Source organism: Rattus rattus, chromosome 12 (assembly GCF_011064425.1).
Source record: "Rattus rattus isolate New Zealand chromosome 12, Rrattus_CSIRO_v1, whole genome shotgun sequence".
Lineage (NCBI taxonomy): Eukaryota > Metazoa > Chordata > Mammalia > Rodentia > Muridae > Rattus > Rattus rattus.
This window is the reverse complement of record NC_046165.1, coordinates 54,551,676-54,576,769: the sequence shown is the minus strand read 5'-3', so window position 1 is coordinate 54,576,769 and position 25,094 is coordinate 54,551,676. Positions and strand designations below refer to the sequence as shown.

Sequence of the window (25,094 nt, the reverse complement as noted above, 5' to 3'; positions counted from 1 at the left end):
AAATAGGGTTATTTGATTCTTTGGAGTATAACTTCTTGAGTTCTTTGTAGATATTAGATATTAGCCCTCTATTAGATGAAGGATTGGTAAAGATCTTTTCCTAATCTGTTGGTTGCCATTTTGTCCTAATGACAGTGTCCTTTGCCTTATAGAAGCTTTGCAATTTTATGAAGTCCCATTTGTGGATCCTTGAGCATAAGCCATTGGTGTTCTGTTCAGGAAATTTTCCCCAGTGTCCATGTGTTCGAGGCTCTTTCCCACTTTTTCTTCTATTAGTTTAAGTGTATCTGGTTTTATGTGGAGGTCCTTGATCCACTTGGACTTGAGCTTTGTACAAGGGGATAAGAATGGATTGATTTGGGCTGGAGAGATGGCTCATCGGTTAAGAGCACTGACTGCTCTTCCAGAGGTCCTGAGTTCAATTCCCAGCAACCACATGGTGGCTCACAACCATCTGTAATGGGATCCGATGCCCTCTTCCGGTGTGTCTGGAGACAGCTACAGTGTAATTATATATAATAAATTATAAATAAATAAAATAAAATAAATAAAAAAGAATGGATTGATTTGCATTCTTTTACATGCTGACCACCAGTTTAATCACTTGCTGAAAATGCTATCTTTTTTCCACTGGACGGTTTTAGCTCCTTTGTCAAAGATCAAGTGGCCATAGGTGTGTGGATTCATTTCTGGGTCTTCAATTTTATTCCATTGATCTACCTGCCTGTCTCTGTACAAATGCCATACAGTTTTTTATCACTCTTGCTCTATTATACAGCTTGAGGTCAGGGATGGTGATTCCCCCCCAGAAGTTCTTTTATTGTTGAGTACAGTTTTCACTGTCCTGGGTTTTTTGTTATTCCAATTGAATTTGCAAATTGCTCTTTCTATCTCTATAAAGAATTGAGTTGGAATTTTGATGGCAATTGCATTGAATCTGTAGATTGTTTTTGGCAAGATGACTATTTTTACAATATTAATCCTGCCACTCCATGAGCATGGGAGATCTTTCCATCTTCTGAGATCTTCAATTTCTTTCTTTAGAGACTTGAAGTTCTTGTCATACAGATTTTTTCACTTGCTTGGTTAGAGTCACACTGAGGTATTTTATATTATTTGTGTCTATTATGAAGGGTGTCATTTCCCTAATTTCTTTCTCAACCTGTTTATTCTTTGAGTAGAGGAAGGCTACTGATTTGTTTGTGTTAATTTTATATCCACCCACTTTGCTGAAGTTGTTTCTCATGTTTAGGAGTTCTCTGGTGGAATTTTTGGGGTCACTTAAGTATATTATATCATCTGCAAATAGTGATATTTTGACTTCTTCCTGTCCAGTTTCTATCCCTTTGACCTCCTTTTGTTGTCTGATTGCTCTGGCTAGGACTTTGAGTACTATATTGAATAGGTAGGCAGAGAGTGGGTAGCCTCTTGTAGTCCCTGGTTTAGTGAGATTGCTTCAAGTTTCTCTCCATTTAGTTTAATGTTGGCTACTGGTTTGCTGTATATGGCTTTTACTATGTTTAGGTATGGGCCTTGAATTCCTGATCTCTCCAAAACTTTTAACATGAAGGGGTGTTGAATTTTGTCAAATGCTTTCTTAGCATCTAGTGAGATGATCATGTGGTTTTTTTTCCTTTGAGTTTGTTTATATAGTGGATTACGTTGATGGATTTCTGTATATTGAACCACCCCTGCATCCCTGGGATGAAGCCCACTTAATCATGATGGATGATTGTTTTGATGTGTTCTTGGATTCTGTTTGTGAGAATTTTATTGAGTATCTCTGTATCGATATTGTTGGTATCAGGAATTGTCATCAGTTATACCAGTGTCCTATTCAAGTTCTTATAAATTTGCCTAACAAATGAAACTCCCCACTATACGATCCAACTGTAATCACAAATTCTTGTTCCTTCTGCTCCACACAAAGCTTATTTTAAAGAATATTCAGGTTGTAACTCATGTTATCTCTTTTGTAAACTTATAAGCTACAGGAAACCCACTCAGATTTACCTCTCGTGGACCAAATAGACTCCACCCACATAAGTACATCTGCCTAAGTTTCCCACTTAACTACCTATTCCAAAGGGTGAGAATCCTCTGGGTTTCAGATGTACATCTAAGAAAAAAATTTCTTTCTCCCAAACATGCTTAATCTTATTATTTGCCTATAATATATATGTATATGTGTGCTCTAGCATCTTGTCAAGTCCAGGTGCTTACTACAGCCAGGACAGCTCCAGAGAAGCGACCTCCAGATGTTCCAATCTCCTCTCACAGACACAGATGCTTCTATTGGACCTGCTCCTTCTGACCTATCCTCAGACGGTTCCACAGACCGCGGACAACATGAAAACAGCCAACTCTAAGACTCGACAAACAATCCCCCCTCATAACCTGTCATTCTGTCTTTTCCTCCAGTTCCTGGACTTTCGAAAACCCTGTACGGAAGTGGATATTCCCTTTTGTCATCAGTTATACCAGTGTCCTATTCAAGTTCTTATAAATTTGCCTAACTAATGAAACTCCCCTTTCTGGTCATCTTGCTGGCGTTAGTTATTTGTTCCCTGTCTCCTTCATCTTGTCCCTACATTCCTTCAACGACAGATACAAAAAAATTCTAATCAAACTATTAATCAGTTCCTGTTACAGGATTACCAGCCACTCCACTGGGGAGCCTGATGTGATTTACCAAGTGGGCCCTGATGGTGAAAGTCAGCTGTACCCCAAGACTGATGACTCCTCAAGACAGCAGGAAGTAGCCTGAGACACGGTGGCCCTTCTACCCCTCTTTCACCATCAGCTTCCCCCTCTCTTTTGTCCTTCTTTTTATAATAAGAAAAAGGGAGGTACATTGGTATCAGGAATTGCCTTCAGCAGTGACGCTAACTGGTCAATGTTGCCATGGCAACAGCCAAACATTTCCAGTGTTCCTTCTGTTTAATTCCCAAGTCCACTTGGGAGCATTTTCTGCCCTCTCCCTCTTTTCTCTTCTTTCTTTTCTCTTCTTTCTCTCACCCCTTCCCCTTGTCTCATCCTCCCATTAAATCTCTCCATGTGGAACAGTGTTGGTTTGCTTTGGTTTATCTGGGAGCAGGCCAATATTTAAACAACAACAAATATTCATAAGGGAAATTGGTCTGAAGTTCTCTTTTTTGTTGAATCTTTGTATGGTTTAGGTATAAGGGTAATTGTGGCTTCATAGAAGGAATTGGGCAGCATTCCTTTTGTTTCTATTTTGTGGAATAGTTTGGACAGTATTGGTATTGGGTTTTCTATGAAGATCTTATAGAATTCTGCGCTAAACCCATCTGGTCCTGGGCTTTTTTTTTGGTTGGGAGACTTTTAATGACTGCTTCTATTTCTTTAGGAGCTATGAGACTGTTTAGATGGTTTATCTGATCCTGATTTAACTTTGGTACCTGGTTTGCTTTTTCATGACAAAGTCTCACAGCATAGCTCTGGCTGTCCTGAAACTCACTATGTAGACCAGGATGGCCTTGAAATCACAGAGTTCCATGATCCACTTGCTTTTACCTCCTGAGTGCTGGGATTAAAGGCACCACTATACCTGCCCGTGTGTGTGTGTGTGTGTGTGTGTGTGTGTGTGTGTGTGTGTGTGAGAGAGAGAGAGAGAGAGAGAGAGAGAGAGATTATGAAATTATCAAAATGCACAAATAAAGTTTTAGTGTACAATCAAGTTTAATACACTGATGTGGGCATCTATTCTTTTTGTTTGGTTTGTTTTGGTTGGTTTGCTTGTGTGTGTGTGTGTGTGTGTGTGTGTGTGTGTGTGTGTGTGTGTGTGTGTGTATTGGGGCGGGGTGGGGGTGAGACATTGTTTCTCCTTGTAGCCCTGGCTGTCCTACAATTCACTCTGTAGATCAGGCTAGCCCCCAATTCAGAGATTCCCCCTGCCTCTGCTTGTGCTGGGATTAAAGTGCTTTACCACCACGGCTAAATGTGTTCAGTGTTCTAAACATTATACACAGATTTATTTATCTTCTGTCACTAGGATGAGGCCATCTATTCTATCATTTCCCTTTCTGGGTTCTCAGATAAGGCCTGGTAGCATAAAACCGTAACAAAAACAAATTCAAGAAGAAGGAGGAGGACTACTCACCACAGCAGCCACTTTCAAGTCAGCTCCTCCAGGGACACAAGCTGAAACTCAAAGGTTGCACAAATTTATCTTCTGTTACTAGGGTGAATATCATATTAGTCGAAGTATGAAGAGGCCGGCAGACTTTTGAGCGTTATGAGGTTTTTTTTTTTTTGTTTTTTTTGTTTTTTGTTTTTTGTTTTTATAAGCATGGACATATCCATCCACGACTTGAAAACTGTTATAAAAGTATTGTGATTCTTTAAAAAAAAAAAAAAAAAAAAAAGAGTTGTTCAGAGTCTGTCCTGCGATGGCTCCCAAGGTTTCAAAGTAGGAGAGGGGTTGGACCTGATTAAGCTCCTCCTGGAATGGGGAGTGCCAATGCGAATATCCTGCCCAAGGCAGAAGAGGAGGAACAGTTCGATCGATCGCGGCGGTCATTCAGAGAACTTTTTCCGTGAGAAAGTCCAAGGAACTTTTTTTTTTTTCCTGGGAGGAAACAGCTCATCCTTCGTGGATTTTCAGAGGTGAAGCCGTGGTGTGTCGGATGAACTAACTTCATAAGCCTCCAGGACGCAGCCGGCGAACAGCCACAGCGGTCTGGATAGATCACGCCCCAGGCCGGCGCACGCCCCAGGCCGGCGGCCATTCCCGGACAGCAGACCTCGGACTAGGGTCCCCAAGATGTTACAAGCTTTTCTGCTACTGGTGAGTATGGCGCGACATGAGCACGGTGCCCCAAGTGGAGAGCCCACCAAGGAGAGACCGCGCTAAAGTGCCCTGCTAGCCGAGCGCGCACGTGTCTGGGGTGGGGTGGGGTCTGGCGGTGAGGACAAACTTCGCTGTGGGCCAGGTACGACTCGACGGGGTAGCGGAGGCGTAGAAGATTCGAAAACGGGGTGAGGATGGCGAGGACTCGAAGGTGAGGTGAGTCCGGATGGGATGGGAGGTGGGTGGAACACTCAAGACTGGGAGGATATGACGAGGCGCCGCTTTGATAGCAAAAGGACCGGACTGTAGGTGAGTGGACCCAAAGATGGAGGGAGGGAAGTTTCGACGCTGGGTGCGGGGCCCCGGGAGCAGCTGGTCCAGCAAAGCGCGCTAGGGTACCAAACCTGGGGCAAAGTGGAGCAGGGGAAGGAAGAAGGGACAGTGGGCAGGGAAAGGATCCGGATCCGGTTACCCTGAAGGACCCTCAGGTCAGAGAAATTAGAAGCAGGGCGAGAGAGGGAGAGTATGGCGCGACAGGGAGAGTATGGCGCACGTGAGCGCGGTGCCCCGAGTGGAAAGCCGGCCAAGGAAAGACCGCTCCCGGAACGCGCTAGACTGGTGGGAAGGAGGGAAGGGAGGGAAGGTAGGGGAGGGAGAGAGGGAGGGAGGGAGAAGGGGGACACCAGTGTCACATCACTGACTTCTTTTTTGCGGTTTCTTGGACTCTGCAACTTAATGGGCTTAAAAAGAGTAAAAGGGGCCCTGAAGAGGCCTAGAATCTGACCTTTCCCCCTTCTGCCAGCATGAGATTATTAAGGAGAATTCCAGTTTCTTGGAGTCTATTGTTTCTAATGTCTAATAGAGAGGCACACAAGTGTCTCTTTAGAGATACACTTATTATAGATATTCTTATATTACATTATGTGCATAGTATTATAGATTCATTTCCACCAGGCTGGATACAGTTCTCCACCTTCTGTTTTATTTAACACTTCACTGTCGAGGTGGAACATGCCAATGTCTGGGGGAAAAAAGTAAATAGAATGAAAGAAGAAACTAAAGTCAGACATGTTCAGTTAGTGGCAGGAAGCCCTGCGTATGAACCAAAACGAAAAAGGAAAGAGACGGAACAAAGAAAGGAAATAAGCAGACTACTAGTTGCTAACATGGAGACTCGGTATGTTACTTTAATGGGTGTATGAACTTAGAGTTTTAAGATGAAAAGAGTTCTGAACTTCGGTTGGTTACAGGACAGTGTGAACACAGCAGTGCTGGCCATTTTGTTTAAAATAATTAAGGTGCTCATTTTACCCACTGTATACCTGAATGCATGTAAAAAAAAAATCTTTGTGCACACTTATCTTGAGTTTCATTGCTGTGAAGAAACACCATGGCCATGGGCAACTCTTATAAAGAAAACATTTAATGGGGGCTGGCTTACAATTTACAGGTTTAATCCATTATCATTATAATAGGCAGCAGGGCAGCATAAAGGTAGAAATGGTGCCGGAGGATCCAAGACTTCAACATCTTGATCTGCAGGCAGCAAGGAGTCGGTGGGCCACACTGGGTATAGCTTGAGCATAGGAGATCTCAAAGCCTGACTCCACAGTGACACACTTCCTCCAACAAGGTCACACCTTCTCCAATAAGGGCACATCTCCTAATAGTGTCACTCCCACATACTTCTATATACAGCAGCACAGGATATCCATCCAAAGCATGTGTTATCTCACCTCAAGAGTCAGATCAAAGGCAAGTCTTCCAGCCTCAAGGCCCTGGTCATAGGTGTGCCCTCCATTTCTGGATTGCAGTTCATTCCAGATGTAGTCTAGTTGACCACGGAATGTATCTGGAGATCAGAGGCCAACTTCAGGTGTCAGTTCTCACCTTCTACCTCATTTGAAACAGAATCTCTCTTGTTCATCACTGAGTATGCTGCTGCCTGTCCTATGAGCTTCTAGGAGTTCTTCATCTCCACCTCCCATTCAGCCATAGGAGTCCTGGAATTTCACATGTGCACCTTATGTCTGGCTTTGTATTGAGTCTTGGGAATCTGAACTCAAGTCCTTGCAACTGTGTGGCAAGTGTATTATCTACTGAGTGATTATACACTGAAGATGTGTATTATCTTCTAAAGTCTTGACTGCATTTAAAAAAACTGGGGATAGGGAGCAGAAATAGTCACACACATGATTAACTAGTCACACAGGAAACAAGACAGTGAACCAGAGGATGCATGCTGTTTCTAGTTGGGACAATATACTTTTCAAGACTTTCCTCTAATTTACACTGTGTAGACTATGTAGGTACATACAAACTTTTTTTTAAGCAGGAAAGAATAAAAGATAGGAATAGTTCAAGCTTCTGTGATGTGAGCAGCTGTAAGAAGCAAACAGAAGCATGAACAGAAACTAGTACTGTACAGTTAGAAGTGGGGAAGGGTTTAGGGTCATGGCTTCTTAGAAGCTGGAGGGAAGGGTGAGGACCTTGTGATGGTGAGACCCGAAAGCCACTGAAGGCAGTTCCTGCTTTGTTTCCACAGAGTTTCTTTGTTCCAATGACTGCTAAGCTAGCCCAGGATCGCCCAGCTGACCTACAGAGGTTGAAGCAGAGCCCACTGGAATGTCCAGCAGGTACATTCTAGAGTGATGGCAATTTTTGTCTCTGATTCCCACTCTCAGGCTCCACGGTCTTGCAGTTCCCGTTTCTTTTCTGACCTAGATACTTACTCATCATTTTCTAAATCCAAGGTCATGAAGGTTTATCTTCACAGTATTTTGCCTGCATGGTTTCCTATTTTGGTGTGTTTCCATTAAGGTATTTAGAATTAATTTTTGTGTACAGTATCTGATAAGGGTCCAGCTTATTTTTATGTGTATGTATGTATGTATGTATGTATGTATGTATGTATGTATGTATGTGAGTACACTGTCGCTGTCTTTGGACACACCAGAAGAGGGCATCAGATCCCATCACAGATGGTTGTGAGCCACCATGTTGTTGCTGGGAATTGAACTCATGACCTCTGGAAGAGCAGACAGTGCTCTTAACCACTGAACCATCTCTCCAGCCTCTTATTATACACATAGCTATCCAGTTCCTTCTATTTATTTATTTATCTATCTATCTATCTATCTATCTATCTATCAGTTGATCGATTGATTGATTGCTGGATCCAACCTAGAGCCTCACTCATGCAAGCACATTACCATTGAGTAGGCCCCAGCTCTGCTAACCAGTTACTGTTCACTATTTGCATTGTGTGAATTCTGGGTGCCCTACAATCACTAAACCATGGAAACCAGCTGTGTTGGCATTCTTTTCAGCCATCCTAACTCTCTGCAACACCTTTGGTAGCTCTCAGCCTGATCCTCTTACCAGAATTATCGAGGTCAGTGTCTGTGTTCGGGCAATCCTAACAAGCCAGGCTCTACCATCATCCTCAATAATTAAGCCAATCAAAAAAGTCATTGATGGGAGAGCTGTCCCCACCCCTCACCCAGCCAATGCTGGAGAGCTGGCCCAGGTGGCAAGGGTGTGGGAGAGCTGACAGACTGACCAACGCAGCTACCACACAGTCCCAGATCCATGGCTCTGAGCTGGCCCACCTCAACATCTACCCGGCCTGTGAGCTGCTGGAGCCCATGAAGGGGATTGGGTCCTGCAGAACCAAAGCTGTGGGATCTTCATGACTCAGGGCAACAAGAGGACATCTGAGAGGAGTCTGAATGAGGATTAGTATTGATAGTGTAGGAGAACCAGACCAATGACACATTGCATGAACATTTGCCAGTAAAGATGTATGAACAGAAGGGTACTGTGCTACACATCACAGCTTCTACGGCAAGACCTTCTTTTTAAAATTAATTTTTTATTTTCTTTTGGGGAGAAGTTACAAGAGTGGACAGTGGATATTGAAGGACTGGGGATGGGGTGCATGATGTGAAATTCACAAATAATCAATAAAAAATTATGGGAAAAACTCATTGATTGATTCTGAAATTCACAAGGAGATTTGCCCATCATGGCCATATTGGAAACAGACAGGGATCTAGTGGCCCCCACATCCATCTTTGACATGACATTTAGGTAGGGCTACAGTTATGAATTGTTTTGTTGTTGTTTTCATGATTTTTTAGCGACTTATTTTTATCTTCTGTACATTGGTGTTTTGCCTACATGTGTGTCTGTATGAGGGTGTCAGAACAGGTCCCTCAGAACTGGAGTTACAGACAGTTGGGAGATGCCATGTGGGTTCTGGGAATTGAACCCATGTCTTCTAGAAGAATGATCAGTGCTCCTAACTTCTAAGCCATCTCTCCAGCCCCCAGAGTTATTGACCCACCATTATTTTGTCTCCATTCTGTCCTGCAGGGTGGTCTGACAGCTAGCAAATCTTGTTCCTTATAAGTTTCTGTATCCTGCCTAGCCATAGGCTTCATCTGTTTTCTTTCCCCAGTACAAGACTTACTCTTTGTTGGTATCCAGTAGTCTTACAGTCAAAGGGAGAGGTCACAAGTGTCTCTTTGACATGTCCCCGGTTCTTCTTGAAGGCCCATTACAGTCCTGCAGTCTCTGGCCACTCTGTGTCTGTAGACACCACTGCAGAGATGTGCTGCTCCTTGGCCTCCTGAAGAAGCTATCCCCCCGCCTTTCTTTTGGCCATGGCTTCAGCCTCTTTCCAGGAATAAATGGAACAGGTGGCAGGTGACTCTGCTGGAGCCACCTGTCTTGAGGGCAGTCCAATTTTGCTGAGTGGTGCAGGCATGCACAGAGGACAGACAGGAATACTGTCTAGTCCTTTGCTGTATAGACTCTGTCACGAGGAACACTATCTCCTACCCAGTCAGTGGAGGCCTGACAAGGATGTAGGCCTGAGGTCCCAGGAGCACTTGGCAGTGATGCCTCGGGAAATAGAATGGGTACCACATTGCTTCATCTTGAAGTGGTTTCTATAGTCTACCTATAGAGAGATACTTGTCTCTTTTACAAGTTACCTACTTTGTTGGTGTATCAAAGCTTATAATATTCATTCATAATGCTCTTTCTTTTTATTGGGTAATGGGAGTCTTATATTTAGCCCTGGCTGACCTGCAGTGTGTTTGTGTAGACCAGTCTTGCCTTGAATTGTTTCTGCCTACTGGCCTACATGATAAGTTCTAGGCTAGCCAGAGCTATGTGGTGAGACCCTGTTCAAAAAACAAACAAAGAACAAAAAACAAGCAAACAACCAGAGAGGAAGGAAAGAAAGTGCTCCCTAGACATGCCCACAGCCAATCTGAGGCAGGCAGCCCCTCAGTTATGATCCCCATTTCCCACGTAGGTCTAAGGAGGACACAAGTCTTCACAGCTCCAGGAATGCTGACGTTCCCTTGACCGGTTTCCCTTCCATTCTCAGGCCAGTACCTGTCCGAGGAGGATGGCTCGTGCAAAGCTTGCATAGATGGTGAAAACTACACCAGCGGTCCCAACGTCCTGCCTTCCTGCCTTTCCTGCAGGGTCTGTAAGGAAGGTACAGAACAAAGGGGCTCTTCCCCACAGGCAGGATCTGGGGAAGTGGATTCCTACCTGCCATGGACTCGGAAACCTCAGTTCCGGCCCATCTTGGCCTTCATTCTTCCCTGTTCTCTGCTTGTCTTTCTTTCATTAATGGGACAAAAACAGAAGTTGCGAAGAGTTCATTTGTGCTGTGTTTTAGGAATCATTGAGACCATCTATTAAGAATGAGATAGTGTGCCCTGTGGAGGGCCCCTCCTGGTACCCTCAGATGCATTGTGGGACAGTTGCCACTGCTCTCACCATGAATCAGTTTATAGGCTTGTCACACGTGGTGAACAGGAAGTACCCTAGTGTCCGCTGTGCAAGGTCTTGTCCCAAGGAGTAGTGGGGCTCCAAAGAGCACAAATCATTAGAGCTGGGCCTTGAAGGATAGGTGCAGGGTTCTAAGTGGAATAGAGGTGTCTCCAGGCAGAATTGCACAATTGAGGAGTAAAGAGGCCTGCACATTTGGAATGGGAGATAATTCCATTCTGGATCCAGCTTGAGTCTGCTTAGTTCTGCAATGGATTTGATGCCCCTCAGCAAACCTTGAGTCACCAGGGGTAGTGGCCTGCTTTGCCATTTCCAGGTGTGGAAGTCAGAAGTGTGGGTCACGGGGAGGAAAAGAGCCACTATGAGTCTCCCCTCTGTGTGTGGCCACTCTCTAGTTGTAGGTGACATGGTATGTTCTATTCTTACTCTCAGGAGCCATCAAGTTCTTAGTACTGGAGCCTTCAAGTCTGTGAGTCCTGTGTGGCCAATCCTTCTAGAACATAAAGTTCAACACACATTCATCTTTCTTGCCGTGTGCCTGCTGAAGTGCTTGGGTCATGGGTTATTGTTTTCATTTCTAGTCAGGAAAGACTCTGACGAAAGCAGTTACAGAAGAAAGGGTTGAGCTGGCTCACAGGTCTAGCATACCATCCACTGTTGCAGGGAGTCAGGTGGCAGGAGCCAGAGGCAGTTCTCAACTCACCCTCAGCGAGTGATAGGCATGTGAACTCAGTTTCCCCTCTTCATACAGTTCAGAGACCTAGTCCAAGGAATGGTGCCACCCAGACAGTCTGAGTCTTCTCACCCTATTAGCTTAATCAAAATAACCCCCACAGACATACCCAGACACCCGTCTCTCAGATGATTCTAGATCTTCTCAAGTTAACAATTGAGATCGACCACCATAATCAGTAACAAAAAGGGTAGTGGTTGAGTGGGTTAGGGCTGGGTTCCCAGATGGTTCTGAGCTGGACTCTCTTGTTGCAGTCACTAGGGTCATGGTGGATGTGAGCACTCAGTCTCTGCTTCTTAAGGCTCCTCCTGTTTCCAGGAGCTTGAAGCTCATCAGAGGGGTACAGAGGCGCATCCCTTGCACCTGTCCTGGGGATCTTTAAAAGACTTTTCCTTCCAAACCTCATGTATGTGGTCATGAATTGTGCTCCTTTTGTATTATGGCCCTGAGTACTTATAGCTGCTCTTGGGAGCCATCATCTACATGCCCGGGGCGTGGTGCTAGAGAAACTGGTCCTCAGTATTACTTCCTAAGTTCAGTTGAGCCAAATTGGAAGTGTGTCATGAGGAACTGTTACCATGGTAACCAGGAAACTTCTTCCCTCCAACCCTTACAGATAAAGTCATAAAAAGCCCATGCGTCAAAGCTAGAAACACAGAGTGTGAGTGCAAACCAGGCAGCTTTGAAGATAAAGACTCGACTGAGATCTGCCAGACATGCTCTAAGTATGATACGGGCCCTCCCTCCCACCTTGTGGAGTTCCCACACCATAGGAAATCCCTAAACCCTTGGGGTATCTGAGCCTGCTGTCATCTCTCCATGTCCAACTGCAAGTCTCTCCATATCCCTGTCCCCATTCAGTCAGCAGCCATTCCTGTTCTTTCCCACCCATTCTTTTCCCTTGGCCAGATAATTTGTCTACTATCTGTAGACAGAGCATGAGAATGAGGAGGCCATAGCCTGGCTTGTGTTCATTTATGCTCTTTCACGATTCTTGTGCAGCCAGAGACCTAGAAAGACAAAAGTACTGCAGCCCACAAAGATGTGTGTGTGTGTGTGTGTGTGTGTGTGTGGTGTGTGTATGCTCTGTGTGTGTGGTGTGTGTGTATGCTGTATGTGTGTGTGTATGCTGTGTGTGTGGTGTGTATGCTCTCTGTGTGTGTGTATGTATGCTGTGTGTGTGTATGCTGTGTGTGTATGCTGTGTGTGTGGTGTGTATGCTCTGTGTGTGTGTGTGTATGTATGCTGTGTGTGTGTATGCTGTGTGTGTGTGTGTGGGTTTTTGTAGGGTTGTGTGTGTGTGGTGTGTGTGTGGGGGGTGGGTGTGTGTGTGGGGGTGGGTGTGTGTGTGTGTGGGTGTGTGTGTGTGGGGGTGTGTGTGTGTGTGTGTGTGTGGGTGGGTGTGTGTGTGATGTGGGTGGTGTGTGTGCTGTGTATATACATATTGTGTATGTGGTATGTATGTGGTATGTATGGCGTGTGTGGTGTGGTATGTGTGGGGTGTATGGAGTGTGTATGTAGGGGAGGGTGTGGGGTGTGTGTGGTGTGGTGTGTGGTATATGTGTGTGGTATGTATGGGGTGTGTATGTGTGGGGTGTGTATGTGTATGGTGTGTGTGGCATAGTGTGTGGTATGTGCGTGTGGTGTGTGTATGTGATGTGGGGTACATGTGTGTTCATTGGAGCTCTCAGAGGCACCTGAGCAAACTCAGCCAGCCTTGCTTCAGGAGGCTGTACACATGTGCCACATGTCTGTACTTCAGAGGGGAAAGGCCGACAAAGAGACCTGGCTCAGTAGTGACCACATAGGCTTCTTACCTTCCCTTTCCTAACTTAGGGTCTTCCTGTGGCCAGGACAGCTCAACATACACCCTGTCCAAAAGGCAGAAGGGCTACCACCGTACCTAAGGGGGTTCCCCAAGGTCTGCATGTAGGGATGTAGGGACAAATGTAGAATGTAGACACATGGAGCCTGCCTTTCCTTTAATACCATTTCAGGGATTCTGGGTACAGTGGGCGACTACCTTTTTAGCACATCTGGTCAGCAGCCTTCTCACAAAATCTTATCATTTGTTTCTTGTGTGTACCCAGCTGCACTGATGGGGAAGATGAAGTGATCCCCTGCACCCCAAAGGCAAACCGGAAGTGTGTCCCCAAAAACACTCAAATATCTCAGCATAACATAGGCCTCATAATAGGGCTCTCGGCCTCGGTCATATCAGTGGTGCTGTTTGTAGCTGTCATCTGGAAGACTAAAGCATGGGAAACAGTGTGTCTCTTTATGAGAAGAGTCTATCCAGGTGAGTGGTGGCTGTGGGTGGGTCCCTGGACACTGAATCTCACTCTCCTTGACCTGCCCTTCTCCTTCAGGATTGTCCTCCTTGTCTCCCAAGCCCCTGTATCCCTGAAGCCTAGCTCTGTCTTCTTCCTGTGATTCATATACCATCTCCCACTTCCCCAAACATCAAAAGTCCAGACTCTGACCAGTGCCTCTCACTCACTGTTCTCTGTCTCTTAACTGTAAAGCATCTTTTATTCACCTGTGGTAATTGTCCTCTTAGAGGCTTAGTGCCTCTGTCTGCTAACCCAGGCCTAGTCCTGGAAGCTGCTAACAACCTAATCCAGGCCTAGAATGTTTGCAGCCCCTGAGACTTGCTGCTGAACAAGCTTACCCTTTCTAGTTTACCCTTTCTAGTTCTTCCTGAACTCTGGCTGGCTGGTTCAACTCCGCTGATCTGGCTCAAACTCCTCTCCAGACTGACTAATTCAATCTGGCTTCTTTTTCTGCCTCTCATGAATTGCTCTGCTTGACATCAAACTAGCTCTAGCCATGTGTTCTAATCTTCTGGCCTCCTCTCATTCTCTGGCTCATTCTGCCTTTACCTGTGTGTGGCTTGTTCTCTCTCTATAATCTGCCTCTGTACAACCATCCTGGTAAAACTGCCTCCTTCCTCTCTTTATTCTCTCTCTCTCTCTCTCTCTCTCTCTCTCTCTCTCTCTCTCTCTCTATTTTTTTTTAAGATTTATTTATTATATATAAGTACACTGTCGCTGTCTTCACACACACCAGAAGAGGGCATCGGAACTCATTACAGATGGTTGTGAGCCACCATGTGGTTGCTGGGAATTGAACTCAGGACCTCTGGAAGAGCAGTCAGTGCTCTTAATCACTGAGCCATCTCTCCAGCCCTCTTTATTCCTTTTCTTAAGTAGCTTCCCTTTCCTTTCTCTTTTTGTGAGAGTTAGGCATATCCTGTTCTATCAAATCTTTCTCTGATTTATCACTCTGTCTGTCCCTCAATTAAACATCACTTTCAAACATGGGTGCTTCCTTCTACAAACTAGCTTTACCTTCATTGTTTGGGATTAAAGGTGTGTGCTAAGGGCTGAGCCACACCACAATTAAAAACGGGTGTTTTCAGTAAATACACACTCTTGGGGTTCACAGTATGATCAAATATCCTACAACACTTAACCAAGTCTTAGAGGGTGGGGTATGGTCAGGACAGAGAGGCATTAACTCTTCAACTGAGGATAGAGGTCAAGACCAGAGAGGACCAGGACCAGCTCTGATTTCAGCAGAACCAGACAAAAATTCTATGTGTGTTTATGTTTATTCTGTTTTTCCCCCTCTGCCTTCTCAGCCTCAGGGTAGACCCAAGCAAGAATGGCCCCTCCTTACTTTGTTAGTGTTAGAAACTAACCCCTCTGCTGTTAGAATCTGACCCCTCTGCTCAGATAAAGAAGGGCTGATGAGTCTCCTGCCCACTTGCTGTGGGAACCTCCTCTTCTAGGCTGTGAACAGGACCATGAAAACACAGTGGGTTTATCTCTCTTGGACGCACAGACATCGAGCAAGACAAATGGCTCTCACCACAACACGGTCAGTCATGCAAGCGAAAGCCTCAGCTGTAGCTCTGCTGGGCTTTTTTATTTTATTTTAACTTTAAATTTTTATGTATGTATTTTGCCTACATGTATGTCTGTGCATCACATGCGTGTCTGGTGACCATGAAGGCTAGCAGACTATCCCATCGGATCCCCTGGAACTGGAGTTACAGGCAGTTATGAACTGCCATGTTGGTTCTGGGAATCAAACCCGGGCTTTCTGGAAGAACAGCCAGCACTCTCAACCACTGAGCAATCTCTTCAGCCCCGAGAAGCAGGGTGTTTGAGGGGCTGTACAGCCCAGGAAGGAGGGTACATCATGTGCACCTGGGTCTGGGTCCACTATCAAGCAAATGACCATTTTGAGCTTCCACAAGGCCTCAGACCACGTTGCAACTGTGCCTTTTCTGCCCTTCTCCTGTGGTTGGAGTCAGGTAGGAGGAGAGACCTCCCCTTAGCACAGTACCAGGAGCACATAGTGCTGGAAACAGATCATGGATATGTGAGTCTAGGCTGGCCGCACTCAGAGAGGTGGAACCCTCCCGGGAGTCTGGGGGTATCGTCTCCTTAGTGGCCTTCCAAAGTCATTTCCACATACTTGTGTCCCTTGGAAGGATCTGAAGTTCAGGGCAGTGATCACACTGAGCCCCCATACAGCGGAGAATGGCCATCTACTCTTTTTTGAGCACAAAATGGACAGACAAGAGCTGGTGACAGGTATCACTGGAGAAAGTGCTGGTTTGTAGACAAAGTTGCAGTTGTCATCAGATCTCCTAGTGCAGGGGAAGTAGAGACAAGGGGACACTGGACAGGCCGGGTATGACCTAGTATGGTGAACAAGCCACTCTGGAACATGCTGAGCCCCTTTCCTTTTTTTTTTTTTTTTTTTTTTTTAATTTTTTTTTTTTTTTTTTTTTATTTTGTTTTGTTTTTTTTTTTTTTTTTGTTTTTTTTTTTTTTGGGTATTTCTTTTTTTTTTTTTTCTTTATTAACTTGAGTATTTCTTATATACATTTCGAGTGTTATTCCCTTTCCCAGTTTCCGGGCAAACATCCCCCCCCCCCCTCCCCTTCCTTATGGGTGTTCCCCTCCCAACCCTCCCCCCATTGCCGCCCTCCCCCCAACAATCACGTTCACTGGGGGTTCAGTCTTAGCAGGACCCAGGGCTTCCCCTTCCACTGGTGCTCTTACTAGGATATTCATTGCTACCTATGAGTTCAGAGTCCAGGGTCAGTCCATGTATAGTCTTTAGGTAGTGGCTTAGTCCCTGGAAGCTCTGGTTGCTTGGCATTGTTGTTCATATGGGGTCTCAGCCCCTTCAAGCTCTTCCAGTTCTTTTCTCTGATTCCTTCAACGGGGGTCCTATTCTCAGTTCAGTGGTTTGCTGCTGGCATTCGCCTCTGTATTTGCTGTATTCTGGCTGTGTCTCTCAGGAGCGATCTACATCCGGCTCCTGTCGGTCTGCACTTCTTTGCTTCATCCATCTTGTCTAATTGGGTGGCTGTATATGTATGGGCCACATGTGGGGCAGGCTCTGAATGGGTGTTCCTTCAGTCTCTGTTTTAATCTTTCTGAGCCCCTTTCCTATTCGTGCTGTGTCTTCAGAACCTGAGGCAGCACAGGTGTGAAGTAGATACCACAGCAAGGGCTGAGTTCCTGGGTCTAACTGTTGTTTAATATATTGGGGGTTCATACATGCTAGGCAGACACTCCACTACTGACCTACATCTTCAGTCACTTAAAAAATGTTTTATTGAGACAATGTCTCACTTTGTTACCCAGGCTGGCCTCAAGCTTTGCCCTTCTGCCTCAGTCTCCAGAGTAGCTGGCATTACAGGCCTATGCCATCTGCCGGACTAGTTTTCCTTTTCCACCGTTTGTCTTGTTTTCTGATCACATTTGTAAGGAGGATTCCATGAAGTACAGTTTCCGGGTGAGGGTTACGGAAATGCTGTTCGGTGCATGCATGAATACACCCATACACAGTCAGAGACACACCTAGTCATGAGTGCACGCACACACATAGTCAGAGACACACAACTACTGACATAGGGTCTCACGCACACAGTCACACGCATACACACTGCTGTTTTTTCATTTGTGTTGGCTCACACGTTTTGATCAGGCATTGTAGCACTTTCTGTTGGTTTTGTTATAGGAAAGCATCAAGCGTCTCCTATGTATGACTATCTTGTCCTTGAGAGCTTTGTAAGGAAAAATGCTCTGCTATATGAGTATTTTCTCTCACACAGGTAGCAGATTCCTAATTTCTTGTATGTGCACACACGTGTTCATGTGTATATACATGTATGTATGCATGTATGCACATATATGCTCATGTGTGTATACATATGTGTATGTGCATTTGGAGGCCAGAGATCTTTGTCAAATGTTTACCTCACTTCTCTTCTTCAGTACTTCTCTTCTTCAGTTTGTTATTTTCTGAGGCAGGATCCCTCCCTGCACCTCCCTATTGGTCAGGATAGCTCACTGGCTAAAGTGGCTGGCCAGCAAGTCTCAGATCCACCAGTCTCCATTCCTTGATGCTTAAATTACAAGTGCAGGCAGCCACTCCCATCTTCCCTCCCCCTAGGCTTTATTTTATGTATGTGTATGAGTGTTTTGCCTATATGTATGAACACCATGGGTGTTTCTGGTTCCTGAGGAGGGCATAAGAGAGTGCCGGATCCTCTAGAACTGGAGTTACTTCAGCCTTTATGTTTGCTTAGGCATAGGCATCTGGACTCAGACCCTCACGCTGCCTGACTGAGCCATCTCCATACTTTAATTTGACCTAGTATTTTCATGTGGTGAAGTTTTTTTTTGTTTTGTTTTTTGTTTTTTGTTTTTTTTTTATGTATGTGAGTCCACTGTAGATAACTGTCTTCAGACACACCAGAAGAGGGCATCAGATCCCATTACAGATGGTTGTGAGCCACCATGTAGTTGCTGGGAATTGAACTGAGGACTTCTGGGAGAGCAATCAGTGCTCATAACCACCGAACCTTCTCTCCAGCACCCAGTGAAGTTCATTTTTAAAGGTTAAAGTCAGCAGATACATTTACTTCCCATCACTCATGGGCTCCCAAAAGCCTTTCCCCCACATAAAATGCACCTCTGATTTCTTGGGGAGATTTTTTCCCCAGTGATTTAATTTTTACATATTTCTGTATCATCTAGATGGATTTTAGGTGGTGAACAATGTAATATCGTTCCTGGTCACTGTGTGGTCCTTTTAGTTCCATTTAAATAGCGAGCTCCCCATAACCCTGGTCCATCCTCACTCACAAATCAAATGTTCATCTCGACAGTGACTTCCTTCTCTGGGCAAGTTCTGTTTCATTTTTTCAACTATAAGTGTTTATTTTATAAAGAGAAAGAGAACTAAAAAAACAGTTAGTAGCCTCTCAGCTCTTAAGTGAGAGAACGCAGTATAGAAAGGGGCTCAGGAAGTAGTCAGTCCTGTAGCTCACTTCCCTCCTGAGGGATGACGAGTAATTTCAAGTTCTTTGGGTCTTTCTTTAAGCATTTACATGAAAGACTCAACGACATGTATATATAATACTCTGCTGCACATGAAAATTTCTAGTATGTTAAAATGAGCAGATATTTATTTTTCCAAACTTGTCAATTTACCCTGATACAATTTAGAATCATTCATAAGTTTTCCCCCTTGAACAAAATAATAATTGGAATTTTTGTTGAACTTTCCTTAAATATTAAAAGGGGACCATCAAGAAAAAAAATCCTACAGGATTAAGTGCATCCTCTCCCATGGAGGCCAGACAAGGCAGTCCCCTGCTACACATGTGCTGGGGGCCACAGACCAGTCCTTGCATGCTCTTTGGTTGGTGGCTTAGTCTCTGGGAGCTCCCGAGTGTTGTTGTATAATTATATTAAAATGGTTTTCTTTTACCCCCCTAGGTCCGGCACTTCAGTGCCCCAAGACATCTGCTAGATATCTTGCCAGAAACACACATTCCAACCCCGTGGCAGTTTAGCGACCCAGCCGCCACATACTCTTAAACTTAATTCACCACAAGAAAGAACACACAACCCAATAACCTCTGATCCAAGTGATAAGATGTAATTGCCCACCTAGACACACAAAGCTCTGTACACATCCATCCCTTAGGAACATTCATGACAACTTGTAAAGGTACAGCGTGGAATCTTAACATCAGCCTCCATGTTCTCTTGCTCCAGTCTTCTCCTTCTCCCTCAAACTTTTCTCCTGTCCATCCTTCCTTCTCGTCCAATGACAGGCCTCGTTCTATCCTGTACCCACCCTCACCTGTATGACATCCTACACCTGAGGGTCTGGGTTAGTTGACACTGTTGGTCTTCCTATGGGGTTGCCATTCCCTTCAGCTCCTTCAATCCTTCCCCTAACTCTTCCATAGGGGTCCCCATCCTCAGTGTAGTGGTTGGCTGTATCTATGTCTGTCTCAGCCAGCTGCTGGTAGAGCCTCTCAGAGGACAGCCATGCTAGACTCCTGTCTGCAAGCATAGCATGGCATTAATAATAGTGTCAGGGTTTGGTGACCATCCATGAGATGGATCCCACGTTGTGTCAGTCACTGGATGGCTTTTCCTTCGATCTCTGCTCCATTTTTGTCCCAGCGTTTCTTTTAGACCAGAACAATTCTGGGTCAAAAATTTTGAAGGTAGATTGGTGACCCCAGCCTTCCAGTGGGGGTCCTGTCTATCTACCAGAGGTGGTCTCTTCAGGTTCTATCTCCCCACTGTTGGGCATTTCAGCTAAGGTTATCCCCATTGAGTCCTGGGAGTCTCTCACATTCTAGGTCTCTGGTACTTTCTAGAGGTTTCCCCTCTCCCCATTCCTGCAGCTACATATTTCCATTCATTCTCCTGGGCCTAGAGGCTTCTCTCCTAAGACAAGATTTAAAAGAAAAAAAAAAAGTTAAGATTTGTGTTTTTCTAAAAGGCACCTGTGTTTGCCGCCTTTATAAGTTGGGTCTTTGCCTCAGTTTCCTTCCCTGTGGCTGGTATAAGAAATTCTGAGAAAAGCAACTTAGGAGAGGAGAGTTCATTTTATTTAGCTCAAAGCTCACAGTTACAGTCTGCCATGGCAGGTTAAGTCACAGAGCTGGGAGCTGAGAGAACTGGCCACATCAGAGAGAGCAACAGGCAAGTACTTCATGCTCAGCCCTCTCTCCAGCTCACGGCTTAGCCTATAAAAGTGGTGCTGTCCGTATTCAGGGTGGGCCTTCCGCCCTCAGTTAACCTAAGGAGGAGAATCTCTCATGGGCATGCCCACAGACCAACCCAATTTAGACAGTTCCTCATGGAGATTCTTCCCAGGTAACTCTAGATTGTGTGACATCGTCTCAAACTAACCATCATAATCCTCTGAGCTTCAGTTTTGAATGTACTGCCGTGTTTTAAAACATTCATCCAAAGTTATACTCATCTCTTAGTGTTACTTAAACTGTTTTTTTTTTTAAGTGTACACACATCAAAAGCAATGACTTTTTTCCTGCTCCTTGCTAAAAAATCCTACCTCCTGTTCATTTTTGTTTGTTTGTTTGGTTGGTTGGTTTTTTTCCCCCCATCTTACTGTAGAGCTAGAGTTGTCAGAACAGAGATCAACAGTGATTAGAAGAGGGAGGTGTGACTTGGAGTGTGAATCCTTGCACTCAGAGCTTTCTGAGTTTGAACCCTAGCGCCACCAAACCAAACCAAACCAGAAAGAGTGGTTAGAGAACAGTGATGTTTGGTCTTGGTTGGACCTGTTGGTTTCTAATGTGTTGTATCGTGAATGACACTGACTATTTTATATAGACATTTCCTTCATTCTTGATGTATCTGAAGAGCTACCCTGCCTCTATCTTATGCTTAAAAGCCATCTTATAGTAAAGACAAACTAGATTCTTTGCTATTTGTGATTAAACCTGTTTCTCAAGGATTGGACTATGCCCAGCCTGTAACTTTAACTACAGACAATCCTGTACTGCCAGTTCCGGGAATGGCAATCCTGTCTTTGTTTCAAAAAGTTAGTAACCATCTTGCAATCCTACCTTTGTTTTAAAAAGTTATATGACCACCTATGCCTACCTTGTTATGACTTCCTGTCGTTATGTCTACCTGAATGTCCACCTTGCGACCATGACTTTGATTCAGGAGTTTGGTAGGACTAACTTTCTATGCTTATGTTTTGCTCCGGTAACCCCACCTATTTTGCTGGCCAAATCCCCCATGTAGAAGCTCCCTGCACTAAGCTCTATAAATCCTTGCTTTCCTCACAAGTAATGCTGACCTCTTGAACCTCACCTTGCGGGGGTGGGGGCTTGTGCCTGAATAAAAAAAAGCTTGCTTTAATTAATTTGGCCATGATGATTTAGGTCAGTGGTCTTTCTCCTCTCATCTTTGGGATTAACAATATCCTCTGGCTCCAAGTTGTTTTTTAGAAGTCAAATTTAGGGGCTGGAGAGGTGGCTCAGCAGTTAAAAATATTTGCTGCTCTTCCAGAGAACCCAGGTTTCAGTTCTCAGCACATGGACTAGGTAGTTCTCAACTGCTTGTAACTCCAGCTCCAGGTCACCTGACACTCTTGTCTGGCCTTCACAGCTCCCATTCATGTGCACATGACACACATATCCATAATCGGTCAAATTTTATATTCAGTTGTACCAGACACCTTCCTAGCCCTGATGCTGTTGGTGTTTCCCATATTTAGACAGTTGATGTGTGAGTTGTTGTTACTGATCAAAACACCATGAAAGCCTTGAAGCAAATCTTGACCTTGGATTTTTCAATAACTGTTCTCTATAGTCTTCAACTGAGACTTGTAAGAACGCTTGAGGGTGGGGGGCAGAAGGGAAGCCCTGGAGTAAAGGGGAAAAAAATCCACTCTTGATGGAGGCTTAGACACTTGCCGCAGAATATTTAAGTTGAAGATTTATGCTACACTAGGCCACCAGCATTCAAGAGCCTTCCAGCAACTGAGGCAGGAAGTTTATCTGTGTCTCCACAGAGACCTTAGAGAGGCAGCACTGTAAACTAAGTCTCCTAATCAGAATCAGGCCTGGGCCCGGGTCTCCTGACTCTGACCAGCGCATCTCTGCTCTTTGCTTACAGGAACCTGACAGAACTCAGAGTTCGCCATCAGGAAGGAAGTTGCTGGTACTGGCAAATGGAAACAACCCAGCTGATGGTGAGTGCTTTGTCTGAGGCAATGGCACAGAAGCCCAGGAAATAGGAGAAGCATTCCAGTCATCATGCCCATGGTAGATAGGGCAACTAATGACAAGACAACTATTGATGGGTGCAAAGCCTACCTACACTGTTATCACTGGACTTGGGGACCAGGAATCCCCCTCTCCTCTCTTCTGTCTCCGCTGGGACCCTCCTCAGTGCCTCATTGTTATTGACAGAATCTTTCTAACCTTTCACTCTTCCATTATCCTTCATTTCTCCCGTCTATTCCCCACCCCCACCCCCCCGCCAGAGCCTCCAGAATGGTGCATTGGCCTGTGTTAATACCCACCAACTTTAGACTAGACGCTCCTGACATGGCCAGACCTAGTTCTATGAGTTGTACTGTAAACCACAAACCTGATTTCAGAGACGTCATGCAAAACGAAATGGAAACCATCTTAAGAATAACAGTTCAGATATTGACTATACAAGTTGACAAATTTTGTATGTGTTGAGTTGAATCAAATGGCACTTGTTTCCTTTCATATTTAGCTTGTTCGTAAGTCAGTTTCCCACAGGTTCTGGGAATAGAACTTAGGTCTTCTGTAAGAGCAGTATGTACTTTTAACCACTGGGCTCTCTCTTCCACCCCCATACTCAGCACTGCAATGCTTGGGACTGAACCCAGGATTCTGAGTATGCTGGGTACCAGTTGAGCTACACCTCTAACCCTCCTTTTCCTGGCTAAACAAGGCTGTTAGAAAAGGTCCATGCGACTCTTGGGGCTCATGGGACTCATATCCCAGCTCCCTCAGTTTCTCAGGATGGAGGGTGACACACTTCATACATGTCTCATCTGTGTCATCATAACCCCATAAATGAGCTTTCATGACTTAGCTACGGGTTCAGGTTCTCTGTCCTTTCTTTTCCTACATCTAGTGGCAGTGATGTTGCAATCAGTGGGGGACCAGCTGGCATGAGAAGGCCCTCTCCACTTCTCTGCTTTGCTCCTTCTGCAAATGCTGATAGCCTTGCTTTATACCACACGCATTGTAAGTGCAGCCTAAACAGCTTACTTCTCTTAAGATACTGTACACTCACCCCCTCTGCCCCAACATTGTTCATGCCACATGCTACTCCCTTACACAATCAATCAATCTTGATGCTCTGAGGCTCTGACAGGATATGGATACACACACACACACACACACACACACACACACTGAAACATCTCCCACTGGGCCAACAGCCCTCTTGCAGAGCAGGAATTTTTTTTAAGGAATATTTTTAAAACCTTTGATTAGAATTTTACTTTGTATATATGTGTGTTTTGTCTGCGTGTATGTCTGTGCACCACTTGCATGCCTGGTGCTTTGCGGAAGCCAGAAGATGGTGTCAGATTTCCTGGTACTACAGTTACAGATGGTTGTGAACCACAGGTGCTGGGAATTGAACCCGAGTCCCCTGGAAGAGTATTCAGCTGAACCATTTCTCCAGCACCCAGACTTTTGGTTGGGTTCAAGTGTGGGGCTTCAACAGCCAGCGTTCATGGACCCAAAAGGGAGTATGTCAGGTCCTACCCTGGGCTTCGTGATCTGACTTAGGATTCTTTACCCTGTGTGAAGTGCTTGCAGCTTACCTGTCCCCCATGTTTTCTGACACCAGCCCTGAAGTTGATCTTCGAGCGCTGTTCGGCCGAAGTGCCCTTTAACTCCTGGGACCGTCTCATGCGGCATATGGGCCTCACAGACAATCAAATTCAAATGGTCAGGGCTGAAACACAAGTCCCATGTGAGGTCTTGTACCAAATGCTGCTGAAGTGGCTCAACCAAACTGGGCTAGGCGCCTCTATCAACCACCTGCTAGGTGCCTTGGAAGCTGTGGGAGAAAGATGTGCCCTGGAGGAAATTGAAGACTATGCTGTGAAATCCGGGAAGTTCGTTTATCAGAACACTACAGCCTAGGCAGGTGTGGTAACTCAGAAGACAGAGCCAAGAGGATCTCTATTAGTTTGAAGGTAGCCTGGTCTACATAGTGAACTCAGGATAGCCAAGTCTATGTAGAGAGACCCTGTCTCAAAAGTAAAAGAGGAGGAGGAGAAACTGCTGCAGGTTCTTCAGTATTATTGAAATGTATTTTATTTTTCTTGCTATATTTATTGTATCATATAACTGTATTGTCCTAAAAGTTGAACACAGAGCCTCTTGAACATAAGTGTTCTAACACATCTTCAGCCTCCTGGTTTACCTTTGTTCCTGGACAAGGCACGATTGGTAGGGTATGATAGAACCTGCCTATCATTCTAACACTGGGGAAATGAAGCCAGAAACATCAAGAGTTCAAGGCCAGTTGGTTTACATGAGCTCCTGTATAATGTGCAGGCTATCCGTAAATTATCATATGCTGTCTAAGTTTGTTGAGAGCTGACTCTGGGGACAAAGAAGGTGCTACCATCCCAGATTCTGGCATATTCATTTCACAGGTCTACCAAGACCCCTTGTCCAGAGACAAAATACCCCCTCTGTAACAGAGAGACAAAATACCCCCTCTGTAACAGAGGGGGAAAAAAAACAGCCCAAGGCTGGAAGCTGATGTCCTTGAGACCAAGCATGGCCTGTTGTGTGCTGTTAGGTTACTGCTCAGCACTACACAACTGCACAGCGCTCCCTTGCTCCAGGTGCTAGTG

At 45.1% G+C, this 25,094-nt stretch overlaps 1 protein-coding gene across 1 annotated transcript; it reads left to right on the top strand.

The window, feature by feature from the left end:
• The first annotated feature begins 4,513 nt into the window (after positions 1-4,513).
• LOC116913460 (tumor necrosis factor receptor superfamily member 10B-like) lies at positions 4,514-24,936 on the top strand. Its single transcript, XM_032917662.1, has 8 exons — positions 4,514-4,810; positions 7,359-7,449; positions 10,215-10,328; positions 11,977-12,085; positions 13,451-13,659; positions 15,154-15,242; positions 22,349-22,424; positions 24,074-24,936. Exons 1-8 carry the CDS (start codon positions 4,787-4,789, stop codon positions 24,370-24,372), a joined length of 1,011 nt encoding a protein of 336 aa, XP_032773553.1. The 5' UTR covers positions 4,514-4,786; the 3' UTR covers positions 24,373-24,936.
• The last annotated feature ends 158 nt before the right edge of the window (positions 24,937-25,094 follow it).